The 15,273-nt window shown below is 38.7% G+C and overlaps 1 protein-coding gene across 1 annotated transcript; it reads right to left on the bottom strand.

The window, feature by feature from the left end:
• Window positions 1–12,734: 12,734 nt before the first annotated feature.
• adrb1 (adrenoceptor beta 1) lies at window positions 12,735–14,626 on the bottom strand. The gene has a single exon (XM_044102374.1). The coding sequence runs from the start codon at window positions 14,198–14,200 to the stop codon at window positions 13,007–13,009; it is 1,194 nt and encodes a 397-aa protein (XP_043958309.1). The 5' UTR covers window positions 14,201–14,626; the 3' UTR covers window positions 12,735–13,006.
• Window positions 14,627–15,273: the final 647 nt, after the last annotated feature.

Below are 15,273 nucleotides of genomic sequence, written 5' to 3'. Positions count from 1 at the left end.
GTCACGTCTTGGTGAATCTTACCATTTTCCACACAGCCAGCAGCGGGCAATGGGTTCAAATCTCCAATTCAGGCCGGTGGGTACCGCCGGGCTATTTTTAGCCCGGAGAAAGGCCCCTATCAGCTTAGATGACCACCCTTGAATTCATAAAGCATCGAGCGTGTCCTTTGGGCAGAGGCTGCGAGCATGATAGCAGCTCTTTGAGGAGCAGATAACAGCCTCGTCCGGTCCCTGCGTGTCTGTTCAGTTTACTGCTGTCCACCATTAAAAAACTCACCCGAAGACTGCAGCCTCCGGCCGGTGAAAGGAGCCTCGTAATGAATGTTGTTACAGTCCATTTTACCTTCTGTCTTATGTAACTCCACGGTCAAAAATAGGTCCTTTTAAATTGAGAATATTCATGTGGCCATCTGGTCCATCCCACCAGGGTTACAGTAGTTAAGGGTTTATCATTAGAGTTTAGTTTCGTTTCAGGACTTTTTGTCGAATTTAGTTCATTTTTAGAGTGTATTTGCTAGTTGTTGTTTTTTTATTATTATTATTAGTTAAACATTTTTAAAAAATAGATTTTTGTCTATTTCCAGTTCAAATACATTTGTACACTTGAAATAACACAAAACTAACTTAGAAGTAACATTTCATCAACATCCAGGAGCTTGTTTTAAGTCAATAACTCCTGAATGTTAATGAAAAACTACTTGTTCCATACATGGGAAAAATGTCTAGTTATAAGTGAATTTAACTGCCAAAGAAACTAGTACCTTTTCCATCAATGTTAATAAATTATTTACTTGAAACAAACTCTTGTAAGTTTGTTTTTCTTATTTCAAGTGTACAGTTGGCAAGATTTTGCGTTTTTACAGTGTAGTGTATTAGTTTGTTCACACTTTGGTTAATTTTTAGGTGCACAATTCAATAATGTCTAAGTATTGTATTGAGATTAGATATACATCGATTGAGTAATGAATAATAACATTTTAAAAAATATATTAAATTATTGTTGAACTACCTACCGACATTGGTGTTTTCTCCCAACGTTTACTGTCGCAATTTTGCCGCCAGGAGGTCTATAGGATGCCGTAATTTGCCGTCAGCTGACGTAAACTGCTTGCGTGGCGGAAATAAACTAAGGAAAGAAATAGTCACTGAATAATCTTTGTACTTCGTAGAAATTTAAACACTGCTGGGAAACATGTTTGCATGTAGTCATCATGGTCCCCTTCTTTAAGATTCTAATACATTTACATTATTTATTCTTGATTGAATAATTATACAGCAAAAAAATCTACAAAATAAAAGGATGCGCAAGTTCCTATTAGAGCCATTGTAGAAAGAAAATTGAGTAAAAATTCTGACATTTTCTGAGTTTCAAAAGTTGAAATTATCGAGTTTTGAAATTCACACAATTTCAATTTTTTTCTTTTAGTTTTTTTTTTGATTAATCTCAACATTTCTGAGTTTCTTTTTTCTAACAATTTTTTAACTTTTCTAACTCAAAATATTTTTTTCTAAACATCTGAAATTAATCTAAAAAAATGAAAGATTTTTGGTGGAAATTTACACTTTTTTTCAATCTACAATACAATATGTAGAGAATATCTACAATGTGTGTAGAGAATATCAAAAATATTATAAATAAATGCGGTTTTGGAATTTTAAAAAGTAAAATGGTAGTCGGCACGCTATTGGCTGGTGTTTGCAAAGCAGCCAAACCAGGAAAGCCATTAATTTTTTATCTTTTTATCTTGGCGCTGATTGGCTGAATCTCTAACAGCAAAACGCTGTAGACGTTAGCTTTTCCGATACTGCTAAGGCGGCTTCTATTGTTTGAATTAAATCAAATAAATTCATATTTGGCGTTTAAATTATCACAAAGGCAGTTGAATTAGATCAGGGGTCTCAGACTCGCGGCCCGCGGGCCAACTGCGGCCCTCGGGACGATAGTTTGTGGCCCCCACCTTCATATGAAAGTTTAATGTTAGTGTGGCCCGCGAGCAGTGATGTCAGTAACGCGTTAATTTGTAATGCGTTACTGACGTCAGACCACTTTTTTCAGTAACGAGTAATCTAACGTGTTGCTATTTCAAATCCAGTAGTCAGACTACAGTTACTTATCAAAATCATTTTCGCGTTACTATCTTCTTTTGTAATTTAATCGTATTTCCTCTACTCGTCTTGTCGAGTGACCGACGTCTCTATGCGACAGAAATCTAAACAATGGAGGGAGATGCGCATTTTGTTGGTGGAAAAACTGGAACTATTTTGAGATTCTGCCGCCAAGTCCGATTATTATAAACGGCTTTGGGCTTCATTTTTTAAAGTCGCTTGCCGATTTAATGAGTGGCGGGTTGCGCCTTTTTGGGCTCGTTTTTGAACGTGAAGTTGCTCATTTGGGCTTGGAAATAAGCAGAGACTCATAATGAATCCCAGAATTTGTTCGTCATTAAGGTAGTTTTAGTCAGTCTCTCCCTGTTCATCATTTCTCAGATGATCCGTCCCGCTGTGTCTTTGTTAATGTCAAGTTAATATATTACCTCTGAATGACGTCGAGCTTCGCGTTGCGCTCCAGAAAACTACAAACATCGAGACTAATATGAACAGTGCAATAAACGTGAAAACAGCCACGAATGAACGTGTCCGTAGTTGCCAATAATTATAATGGCAACTTAATTCTAATTATTAAGATAAGTGTCGCAAATCTGTGCAGCCATCTGAGCTGTGAGCTGCAGGAGGAGCTCTGTGCGCAGTGACACCAAATGCAGGGCCGTAACGCAGAACCTGGAGGCCGGGGGGGAGGGGAGGGGGGGCTTTAAAATCCTTCTTAGAGTTTTCCAGACAACAGTGGACCACACAAACTACTCACGTTTTTTATTTTTCTACAATCTCCTCTTCAGTTCAACCTTATCAGTGGAGACACATTGTTGATGTTACCATTATAAAATAGCTTACAAAAAAGTATTGGCAAAGCTCAATGTGATTTTCACAAGAGGCGGAGCGTTGTTGTTAGCACCTGCTGAAAGTAACTAAAAAATTACTTTTAGTGTAACTTAGTTACTTTCCAAATCAAGTAGTCAGTAATCTAACTAAGTTACTTTTTCAAGGAGTAATCAGTAGTCCGATTAAAGTTATTTTTTCAAAGTAACTATACCAACACTGCCCGCGAGTTTGATATGATTGACACTTTTCAGTGTTGTGTGCGGAGCTGAACTAACTTACCAATCACAGTGCTTCAAATGGAGCTCATTGACCCGCAGTGCCTCTCTGAACTCAAAGCCAAGTTCAGGGAGGTGAGTGGAAAAGCAGACAAGCTTGGGCAATTTTTGAGAGAATTGCCACCCAGCTTCCCTGAGCTTTCCCGAATGTTCAAGCGGACCATGTGTCTTTTTGGGAGCACATACTTGTCTTAGCTCTTCTCTACCTTGAACTTCAATAAGTCCAAGTACAGGTCCAGACTTACTGACGAGCATCTTCAAGCTCTACTTAGGGTCTCAACTGCCTCCTCCCTTAAGCCAAATGTGGCTCGGCTATGTGAGAGGAAACGCTGCCAGACCTCTAGCAGTAAGAAGTAGGCAGAAGAAACAGTTTATAAACTGTTATATTCATAACAGTTTATGTTCAATGTTCCATTCATGTTCAGAAAGTTAAAGGTTAAAGAACTGTTAATACAGCCATTTGAATCTGAATTATAATAATTACATTTATCTAGTCTTCTATAGCTGCTGTGTTATTATTATATTTTATTTATTTATTACTGATTAATTTTTTTTCTTATGAATTGTTAATTAATTTATTTTTTCATCTTATTTTGTGTTTAAAAAATAAAAATAAAGACATTTGATAACATTGGAATGTTTTTATGAGAGCTTTTCTTGTGGAAAACCCGATGCGGCCCAGCCTCACCCAGACTCTACCTCCATCGGCCCCCAGGGAAATTGAGTTTGAGACCCCTGAATTAGAGGGTGTCTCACGTATTTGTGGATTTGAGCTGTTTTTAGCCGGTTGCTGTGGTCCCTAACCTCTACAATTACTATTAGTGTTTTGCTGCCACCGCCATGTTGGAGAGCCTCAACACGCCTTTTCAAAACTTCCTTCTTTTCTGTTGTGGCCAAACAACTAAAGTTTTTATCTCCTTTTTCTTTAATTATTGCAACCGTTTATACCGGTAACTACTGTAGCGATTGAGTTTCTTTTAATTTATTATGTGATTAATTGATTTATTATTTATTGTGAGAAGGCCTTCTCCATTGTACAACTCATAGAAGTGATGATTGAAATAAAAGCCAGTTTTCTAAAATTATTTTTGCAATCAAATTTTTAGAAAATAAAGCAAGCAATAAAATAAAATAAATCAGACATCAAAAATGTAATGAAAAAAGAAATCAGTGTTTTTATCTTTAAGCCCAAATAGTATCCGGATTTCTTGGGAAAATATATCTCAGACAAAGCATTTGTGTGGGCATCGATGTGGAATCTCGGTTCACACGCTGGCAGGTCATTCAGTTTACATTACGCAACTCAAACGGTGTCTGCGGCCGACCGTGTTCACCGGAGCTCCATGAGAGCCACAGTGAGCCGATGTGAGCCAAATCCAGGCAGATGGAGGCCACAGAGGACCGACTCGGCCCGGGAACCTGAACAGATGGACCCATGAAGAGCAGCACCTGGTTTTGGCACTAAACTTTGACACTCTCTGTATGAAATGTAACAAAACAAAAAAAAAACAAAAAAAACACAGGTTTACGAGTAGAAACGAGTCAGAAAGAATGAGACAGATTTAAAAATCTGAGACTTCAAGTAGAAATATGTTGTTTTTTGTTTTTTTTAACAATAAATTGTTTCTGCTTATGTGAAATAGTGCAACATGTACCACTTTATGTTTGCATATTTATTTTAATTTAGCGTCTCTGTTGGGGTCTGATAGGGTTGTGATGATTAGCAATCAGCAGTAATTATCTTCAGGTGCTGACATTTATTGTTTGGACAAATTGCAGCTACCCTTTGCTCCAACTAAACCCCTCTGAAGAAATTTTAATTTGCATATGTCTTAAGGTGTTGTTTCTCTAAATCAGTTTCCTGATGGATCTGCTACCTAAAAGTTATTTAAATATGCTTTCAACACCTTCAGAGAGAAGTTTAAGATGCAAGACTTACTGTAATTATAGTAAAGTTGGTGATGGATGAATTTAAGTACAGATGGTGTCTGTAGGACGTGACTGGCAACAAATATTTCTGTGCAAGATTATTTTACTGCAATAAAGGATGAACCTTTTTCACAATTTTACAAATGTTGCCAAAAAATATGTGCTGTCAGTCGACTATTCCTTAAAAAACAACAATAATTAAAGCATTTTGGAAGAATGACTACAAATTTCTGTTTGTTTCTCATTTGTCACACATGATTTAAAGTATAAAGACAGATGACTGCTTCAACATGAATCTGTTCTGTCCTGTAAATTAAGACATTTAATCTACACCCATTGATAAATTACAAACGTTCTAGTAACTACAGCAGCCGAAATACCTAATCAGCCCCACAGAGAGTGATTCAGTTTAAGCCAAAGTGCAGATTAGAAAAGAAGTGCAAGAAAACTCAATTTCCACACTCGAGCAAACCAAATATGTGTTGGGTTTACAAGCAGTTCAGTATAAAAATACGCCCAGAGAGCAGGATTGAGATTGAGAAACACTGAATTTACCAGATTAGTTCGTTTCTGCTGCAGCTTTCAGATGGAAGGACAAATATTGGCGTAAACAACATGAAAACTTCTGTTCTGTGTAGAAATTTCACGCTGCTGCTGAGCTTCTTTTGGCATCTTTTTGATTAATTACAACAAATTTAAATGCCATCGCCCACTTCAGCGTTGGTGCACAGGCCACCATGTGTCAGTCTTCTAATGACTTCATTATTCAACATGGAGTTCGAATCAGTGAAAAAGGCTTATAAAACGTCTACTTTCTCAGCAATAATCAATCTGACAGAGGATATAACTCTAAGCATCGACGATAAGAAATACACAAAGCATTTGACACAATAAATCCTGACATATCGTCTAAGACACGGGTGTGTAACTCATTTTCGTTTTAGTCCAAATCATGATCATGAATCCTCTTAAAGGACCCGTTGTGCCAGAATGTATTGGTAAAACCTCTTCCAAAACTGTTACAATATCAATAAATTCTTAAGATTAAATATTATTGAGCATCTTTTCAGTCCCTCCAGGATTTCCTGACTCTTTTTGTGCTTTTTTGTAATAAAAATCAAAGTGTTTGTGGTACTAATGTGCAATATTTGTGCTTATTTATGACACTAAATTTGACTTTTTATTACTCGCTGTATAGCTCATGGACATCAATAAAGATGTCAATAAAAGAGACACTTTGAAAAGAATAAAGAATGAGAATGGACCCTTGTACTGTTTTGTCACATGGGATTCAAACATTGGCTGCTATTTTTACAAATCTTTACTGTGTAATATTAAAATTTGGAGTGGAAGTGTCTGTTTTATTTGAGACATAAATGATTTGAAGATCCATCCATTTTCTATTCACCTTCGTCCCTAATGGGGTCAGGAGGGTTGCTGGTTCCTCTCCAGCTACGTTCTGGGCGAGAGGCGGGTTCACCCTGGACAGGTCACCAGTCTGTCGCCGGGCAACACAGAAAACAGACAGGACACACAACCATTCACACACACACTCACACCTAGGGAGACTTTAGAGAGACCAATTAACCTGACAGTCATGTTTTTGGACTGTGGGAGGAAGCCGGAGAACCCGGAGAGAACCCACCATGCACAGGGAGAACATGCAAACTCCAGGCAGAAAGACACCGGGCCGGGAATCGAACCCAGGACCTTCTTGCTGCAAGGCAACAGCTCTGCCACTGTGCAGCCCCTGATTTGAAGATAATTGAATAAAAAGAGACTGATGCTTCTTTACGTCTACCTATTCTACCTGGACAGGACAGTCTGCTTTGACTGTCTGATAAGTTTGTTTACCAATAAGGCATCATTACGCTGCTGTAAATCGAGCGCTTTCAGGATTTTACCATTTCAGTTATTTTCCAAAACCTTCCTGCTAGGATTTAACGAACAAGGTGCAGCGTCTCACCCTGAGTGAGGTCACGTTGATGGTAATCTGTTTACTTTCCCTTTGAGCAGCCAAAATGTCTGCTGATACAGATGCAATTTAAAGCAATTACTCTTAAAGCAGCTGATTAGCTTCTCCATCTGGGAGCTCAACGGCAAATGTAAAGTCCCAGCCAAACAAACAAACAATGGTCAGTGATAATGCACGTCTCTGGCAGGAGGCCATCAGTGTTTCTGCATTGAGGTTGTTGTTTTTCCCCCAAAAAACTTGGCCTCATTCGCACTCATTACCTCGGCAAATCATGTCTAAACAATGTTCTGAAGCCAAAACAGCTGAGCTCACTTTCAGTCAGTGTTTTTTCTTTTTTTTAGGTTCTGATTAAGATGTACGGCTCACTCCTTTTAGAAGGGCGACATTAGCATAACACATCACACTAATGCATTTTAAAGGTGTCCAGCTTAAGGGTTTATTAATATTCCCCAGAGGAAAGTGCAAATCTCTTCTGTAAGAACCACTTCATAACACCAGCTGGCATGATGTTTATTAAAACATTTTCTATTGGCTTTTAGAGCGACGCTCGGGGGAGACGCTGCCCCGATGTTGGCATCAGGAAGGGTTCAGGTGAGAGAAAAAACACCGGATTGTACATCAGCTGCACAGACGTTAGACAAATGCTCTCTGTTGAAATACAGTTTTTCTTTTATCTCCGAAACCTGATTCATCTTGAGTTTGCATCACAAAGAGAAACTAAAAAGACAAACCTGTGTTATATACAGATAGAAATGTGGTCTGAAAAAAGGCCATGTGAATTTGTACATGTCTCATTATGGTTCAAATCTAGTCATCCACAATAAATTTAAGGATTCAGGGGAAAAAAGTGTCACTTCTTCAGGTTTGGTCTTGATTTCTGCAGCTTCTAGACTCAAAAATGGCAAATATATAAAATCCTACACTTTTTCAGATAGGCATACTCTAATTATTGCTTTTCCATTACAAGCGTGGGCAAAACTTTGTCAATATCCAACACTAATATCAGAAAAACACAGTTTTGCAATTGGAGTTTTTCTGTTAAATAAGAAATAAATAAAACCATATGATTCAAAAACATGCTGCGTTATCATCCTCCTACCACTTCCTGTCGTCTTTTCCTCCACCCAGCTGCTGATCACATGACTTTTGTGATACAAAAACAGCACTTCCATTGCAATTTTGTGAAATAGCCGAACAACCACCTAAAGAGTTTTTTTTATCACAAAACGTAATTGATGTGATGCCATTAAGCAAAATGATTTACAGAATTCCAATTTGCACAATCATATGGAAACGCAGCTACCGCCACAATCTTGATAGCAGAATGTGGCAACCAGCAGTAGGCCTCTCACAATAAACAATAAATCAATTAATTGCTTTACAAACTAAAAAAAAAAAATCTATTAATTTTCATTTGCTTAATTGATCATTTTTCTCTCTTTCTACCAAACCTGGTCCTCGGTCTGGTGCTTTGGTCCCATCTATTCCCTTTCTGAAAGACATTTTTGTTTACTCAGACTTCAGAGGTCATTTTATTTGTTGTTTCTGTTGTTTTTTGGATATTTTGGATATTTCAAATGACTTCCAGTTCCAGTGTTTAAATGTTCATCAGAATTTAAAGTTTATTGATCTTTGAGAATGTGTTCTTGCATCATTCTTTCATTATTACTATTATATTTCTTGAGAATTGTCTCAAAACAACATTATAGTTTATTGCAATAAGTTCTGGGACAATTTATCGGCTGATAAAATTAGTTATCATGACACCTAACCAGCGGAGCACCGATCAATTGCTGAAACCAGTTTAGCAACTCTATTGCCATACTTTGAGACTTTTCCAACCCTTCTAATTAGGGTTCACACCAAACGTGTTGTCCGGTTTACATTCAAAGTTTATGTGGATGTGAGTTGAGGGCATATTGTGTTGCGTTTCGTGCAGCACAGTTTGGAGCGTTGGATGCATCCAACGTGTCCGACAAATAGGCGAGCAGCAGAAAACAACGCCTCGAGTGTTTTTGACACATAGACCAGATGCACCGGATGCGCTAAACGTTAGCTGTAGAGCAAAATGTCAAGCGTTAAAGGGCAAACGGGTCGAACTTGAAGCGATTTTCGACATGTGTTTGGTGTAAACAACCATTACCATTTTCCAAAAAGCAACTGACTTTAAAACACCTGCCAGTGTTAGTTGTTTTTTTATTTTAAAAAAAGCAAACATCTGTATTGTCAGATCAAGACAGATAACTGCGATCAGTGCACTTCTAGTCACAACCAGGTTCATGAGGCAACAACCTTTTCACGATGTTCCAGGTTGGTTTGGATAACATTTCCATTCAGTAAGTAAATTACAAGTATTTAATTAATTAGAGAAAACATCTCATTCAATTGAATCCACAAGAAATACGTCTTGAATGATCTTGAAACTTCCTTTTATTTTCACAGACATTAAAGCACCACCTCACAACAGCTCTTAAAGCCGGAGACGGACAGCAAGAGAGAAGCTCTTCATCATCATTTCATCACTTCGCGCTGCAGTATGTACAACAAACACTCTCCTCATTTCAAAAGACACGGCGGAATAAATACATGTCTAATTTTACATGATGTTTAATATAAACAAGTAACCTGTCATAGTACAAATTGCACTTGCCGACGGCTGTGAGGTAAAAAGACGTTGTGAGCTGTACAAGACAAATGCTTTTAAATATCAACCAGCTTATTGTGGCGCGCCGGAGCGGTACCGTAAGCATCATGATGTGGGATTATCTGAGAACCAATCATCATCCTCATCACTACAGACATGGAAGTTTCCCAAGTATTTCGGACAATAAATAAATAAATAAATAAATACAAATACTTTGGGGAGTGAATTACAAGAAAGGATGTGTATTGTTGTTTTTTTGTTTGTTTGTTTTATTTAAATCTGTGTGTGCCGTGCTTCTCAATCACAGCGCTCCAGAGCCGGACCAAGGCTGAATGAGGCCCTGAGCTGAGTTTTATCAGGGAGGGCAGGGGGGGGGCACCAGTTAAACCACTCTGCCACCAGTGGGCTCTAACCATATTTCATCTTACTTCTTTGCATTTTTGTATATGAGGTTTGAAATTTTTAATTTAATACATTTTGAGTTTAAAATTTAAATTTTTAGGTAACACACCGTCCACTGTCGCCACATACTTGCTCAGGAAAGTTAATGACTTGATGCAGGTCTTTCTTTGATTGAAACATTTGCACAAATTGACATTATAAACTGAATCTGAAGGCTTTAAATTATTATTAGGATTATTAGTGTGTGCTTGACATTTTCTGGATATATAATTGAATGTTTCATTTGTTGTTTGTTTTGTTGATTCTATATTGATAAACCTAACAGAATAAAATTCAATACAAGTTGTTTTACATTAAATTAATGAGCTAATGATTAATTAAATTGACTATCTCTGGATGTGTTGAGATTGGTAAAAATGATCAGTTGACTCAAATTATCAAACAAAAAGGATTAAATTGCCTTTTAATTTTGACTCTTGTTAACTCAGTGAACATTTTATGGTTGAAAATCTGTTTAAACAATGTCTACTTTTACCTTTGAATATCTAGGATACAATACGAAGGTGTTGGATCTAAAAGTTGAAGATTAACTCATCCTGGCTGATATGACGTTTATTTATCGGAGATCTGACCTCAACTATTGAAAAAGAATGCTGCAGGTCTACAATGAAAGCATAAAAAATACTTAACATGCACTGAGATTAAACTAGCAGTTTCCCCAACATACACAACAGCCCAGCTGCAGCTGCAGCCTTAATGTTGAAATCAGATTCAATGGGAACTTTTAAGCCTTGAAGGTTTTCCTCTCCATTAGTGCAACTTGTGTTTTTGTCGAATTCTTACAGGTCGTGTAAGAATTAAATTTCTCTGAGGCCCAGCAGGCTAGCAGGGGGCGCTAAGCCGTCACAAACACAGTTTATATCTGGTGTCAACAGAGATAAATCCCAGCGTGTCTGAGGGCCAGCTTGGATGAAACCCAGCAGCCCCTACGGCTACTTAATCCTTTAATCGGTTTCATTACGTTTCCCTATTGTCTCAGAAAAACGGCTAAATAACTAAAAGAAAACAAACCTAAAATAATAAAACTACATTCACTAGAAAGTTTTTAATAGTTTGTTTTAAAACTTTCCTTAATGTGATGACAAATAAGAAGTTTTGATGTCCATGTTCTAGTAGTCTAGTATGATTGGGGCGCCCCCTGATGGTTTGGAGTCCCAAACAGCAGCTTAGCTAGCAGCGTCAGCATCATGATGGGGGATTGTTTTAAAACCTGCTTTATAATAATCATCTCTACAGAGAGAAATGAGACTGCTTATCCAATAAATTTAACTTTAAAAAATATTTGGTTTTTGTGAATTAAACACTTTAGTAGGTGTGGACATTTTTATAAGAGCAAACTATATTCTGTTAGATTTTTACCTGCTGGCCGATGTTTTAAAAAAACAAGAAAACTTTTTAAATCCTCGTTTTTCATCAAAAGATTTAACTTAATAGGAACATTTTAATGACTTATTTTCTAAATGATATTCATAAATCCTCTGAGACACTTAAAACTAGGTACATAGCAAACTGAAGAGTGTTGATTAGGATGGTTTGGGGTCCTAACCAGGAGCTTGGTGCACTTATGCTTTGGGCCGGCTTTCACTCTAAAAATCACAATAGATTTTTAAACCTACCATTGATAAAAATGTGATTCCTTAATTTTAAGAAAATTAGGGTTAAAAAAATACTTTTAGGAATAAATTAGGCTGGTGGATGTGCTGTTTCTTTAGGTAAAATTTACTTTCAGACATTTTATAACCAGAAAAATATCTGGTTTTACTTGATTTTCTGACTGAAACATCATGTTTTATATTGAAAAAAAACCCTCACTAAAACATCTATAGACATTTATCTACCAAGAGGAATAACATTTTTTTTGATTTTTGTGTTTTCAAGTTTCTGAAAGTTCCACTGAACCTCCATCATCAAAACAATTATAAAAAAATTAACAATTTTAAACGTTTTTCTTATTTACATTCATTCATCTCACAGTTGAATGAAGCAGTTGTTTTTGTGTGTGCACTGTTGAAAATAGTTTTCAGAACTTTTGCTTTACATCTAAAACTAAACTTTCTTCTTCTTTTCAACTTAAAATTCAGAAACTTTTGGAGAAAAATATAAAAGTAGTCTACATTATGCACGTTCATAATAACAAATGGAAAGTCTTTAAATGTTTGCTTTTGCAGGAAAATTACATTAAAAAAAAAGCACTTGGAAAAGATGATAATTTTATAAGTTGTCAAGAAATTTATAAAAATTATAAGAATTATAAGAATTTAAATCATTTTAAATTCAGAAACAAATGCTGTACGTTGAGAGCCCCCTGTTGGCCTGAGAGTGAATAGAAGCAGCTTAGATCGCTCTGCCTTGGTCCGGCTCTGTCGGAATTATTTTAAAATACTCTCCAGATATAAATCGGGTAATTTATCCATTGCGATTAGAGTAAAAAAAAAAAAAAAAAAAAAAAAAAAAAAAAAAAAAAAAAGAAACAATATTTTAGTAACTAAATAATTGTTTAAAAAAATATAAGAAAAGCGTACTACCTTCCTTTTTCCTTTTTTTTTGGCAAATTTGGATTTTAGATTTTTTTATATATATTAAAAGTGTTTGGTTCTGTAGAATTTTCCAAACTTCGTCACTTTGTTCTACATTTTTGAAAACACCTTAAAGGAAATTCTGCATCCCTGTCCCAAAATGACGATCGATTTGGATGCATTTTGGTTTTTATTCACACAGGCTGAAGGTGTTTTTTTGTTGTTGTTTTTTTAAGCAACAACAATAAGTTAATTTCAATATTTTCCTTCACATCTGGGACTCAGAGTGAGACAGTTTCCCAGTCCCCATCAAGCTGCTGTCGCTGTTGTCCAGGACTGCGCAGTCCGACCACATCTCCAGCGTCCCGGGCTCCAGAGCGGAAACAAAGCCGCCGGAGCACCGCGACAGATCGCAGGAGCTGATGTGCAGCCGGCGGTCCGCCTGCTTCGGGCAGCACAGCAGCCTCTTGAAGGCTTTCCTGAAGTCCGGACTCCGGCAGTAGATGATCGGGTTAAAGGCGGAGTTCACGTAGCCTAACCAGTTCAGGAACACAAACAGGTTCTTGTCCACCACCTCCGCGCAGAACACCCTCACCACATTGACGATGAAGAAGGGCAGCCAGCACAAGGTGAACGTCCCCATGATGATGCCCAGAGTCTTGAGGGCCTTCTGCTCTCTGAGCGCCAGGATCTTCGACGGCCTCTTCTTGCACTTGGAGGTCAGTCCGGTTAGGGTATTGTGGAACCTGCCCTCGCACTTGTCGATCTTCCTCAGCTGCATTTTGGCCTCTCTGTACACACGCGCGTAAACAAATATCATGACCAGGAGCGGAATGTAGAAGGAAATGATGGATGAGGAGATGGCGTAAGCCCTGTTGGTCACAAAGTCGCAGCAGTGGGGGTCATCGTAGCAGGCGGTGTCCACGCTGTCGCGGGACCAGTGCATGAGGATGGGGAGGAAGGAGACCAGCCCGGAGATGCCCCACACCACGCACACCATCGCCCTGGCGCGGGCTTTGGTTAACAAGCTCTGGTAGCGGAAAGGTGAGGTGATGGCCACATACCTGTCGATGGCTATTACGCACAGAGTCTCTATGCTGGCGGTGACGCAGAGCACGTCCACGGAGATCCAAAACTCGCAGAAGAACGAGCCGTACATCCAGGAGCCGCGCACCTCCAGCGCCGCGCCAAATGGCACAACCAGAAGCCCCATGATGAGGTCCGCGCTCGCAAGCGACACAATGAACACGTTGGTGAGCGTCTGCAGCCGCTGCGTCTTGGCTATAGCCACGATCACCAGGATGTTCCCGAATACGATGGACAGGACGATCAGACCCATCACCAGGCTCATCCCGGCCAGCCAGTGCTCGGACGCGGCCGCAGCGGAGCCCGACGCGTCGGACGCCTCGCTCCCGGTGCCGTTGTGGAGGTTCACCGGCGAAGACGCGCCGCCGTCCCCCATGACGGGCTGCAGCTGCACTCTGAGCCCACACGGTTCGAGTTCATCAGAAGACCCGCAGCTCTTATCCCATCGCGCGTCAACTCCATCTGGAGCTCCTGCGCGGATCTGCGCCTGATGCTTCACCGGACTGGGACAGCGAGGCAGGCGGTGACATCACCGCGGCGCACCGGCCAATCAGAGAGTCCGGCAGGGTCCCAGCGGCGAGGATGAGGAGGCAAAGAGGCACCTGAGGGTCAAAATCGTTAAAACAACAGTTTCTCTCCTCTGAATGCGCATGAATAGGCTACATTACTTAGAGAGACCGTTCCGTGAAGAAAACTTTGAGAACATGTTAGGCAGGGGCGCATCCAGGACTTTTAAAAAGAGGGCGGCCCCATGGGTAAGGGGTTGTTGATGTTGGAAAAGTTAATATGGGGAGGAGTTCTATCAAGCTTGCTTTTAAATGTTCATATCCAAAAATGAGACTATCCAAGATGTAGTTCAATAACTAAATTCAAAGACTGAACTGTTTGCAATCATTACATCCAGTGGGATACAGTTACTTTTGATGCTAAACACTTAAAACTACTGGAAAAAAATTATATATATATATATATATACAGTTTTTTCGAAAATAGAAATATGACATTTAAAATTATTTTAAAAGAGAAATAATGAGGAAGACTGCTTACTGTCATTGATATTCTCCTTAAGCAAAGCAAGCCACTAAAGAGTCAGACTTTTTACAAAGTGCGTTATTAAAATATATTCATGGAAGGTTTAGTGAAAGGAAAAAGTACGGTAGAGAAAGATCCACAGGCAGTGTTTTGATCCTAAAAAGGTGTATGGAAAATGACTGACTTGAGAGAACAAAAAAAGCACAGAAGATCACTGCAAAAGTTTTGTCAGGAAAATTTGGCGGAAGGAAAAACTGAAGCAAAATCTGTTCAATAGCAGCCGAAGTCAGAAATTCATGAGTTACAACAAAGATGTTTTCAATAAATGGGCTAAAACTGTTACATTTCTTGTGATCGCCTCCAGGTCATGCTGCACTGATGCAGTAATTCATGCAAAATGAGAATTAAGGGAATAAA

The sequence above is a fragment of the Gambusia affinis genome, linkage group LG20 (assembly GCF_019740435.1).
Source record: "Gambusia affinis linkage group LG20, SWU_Gaff_1.0, whole genome shotgun sequence".
Classification (NCBI taxonomy): Eukaryota; Metazoa; Chordata; class Actinopteri; order Cyprinodontiformes; family Poeciliidae; genus Gambusia; species Gambusia affinis.
This window is presented reverse-complemented; position numbering and strand designations above follow the sequence as displayed.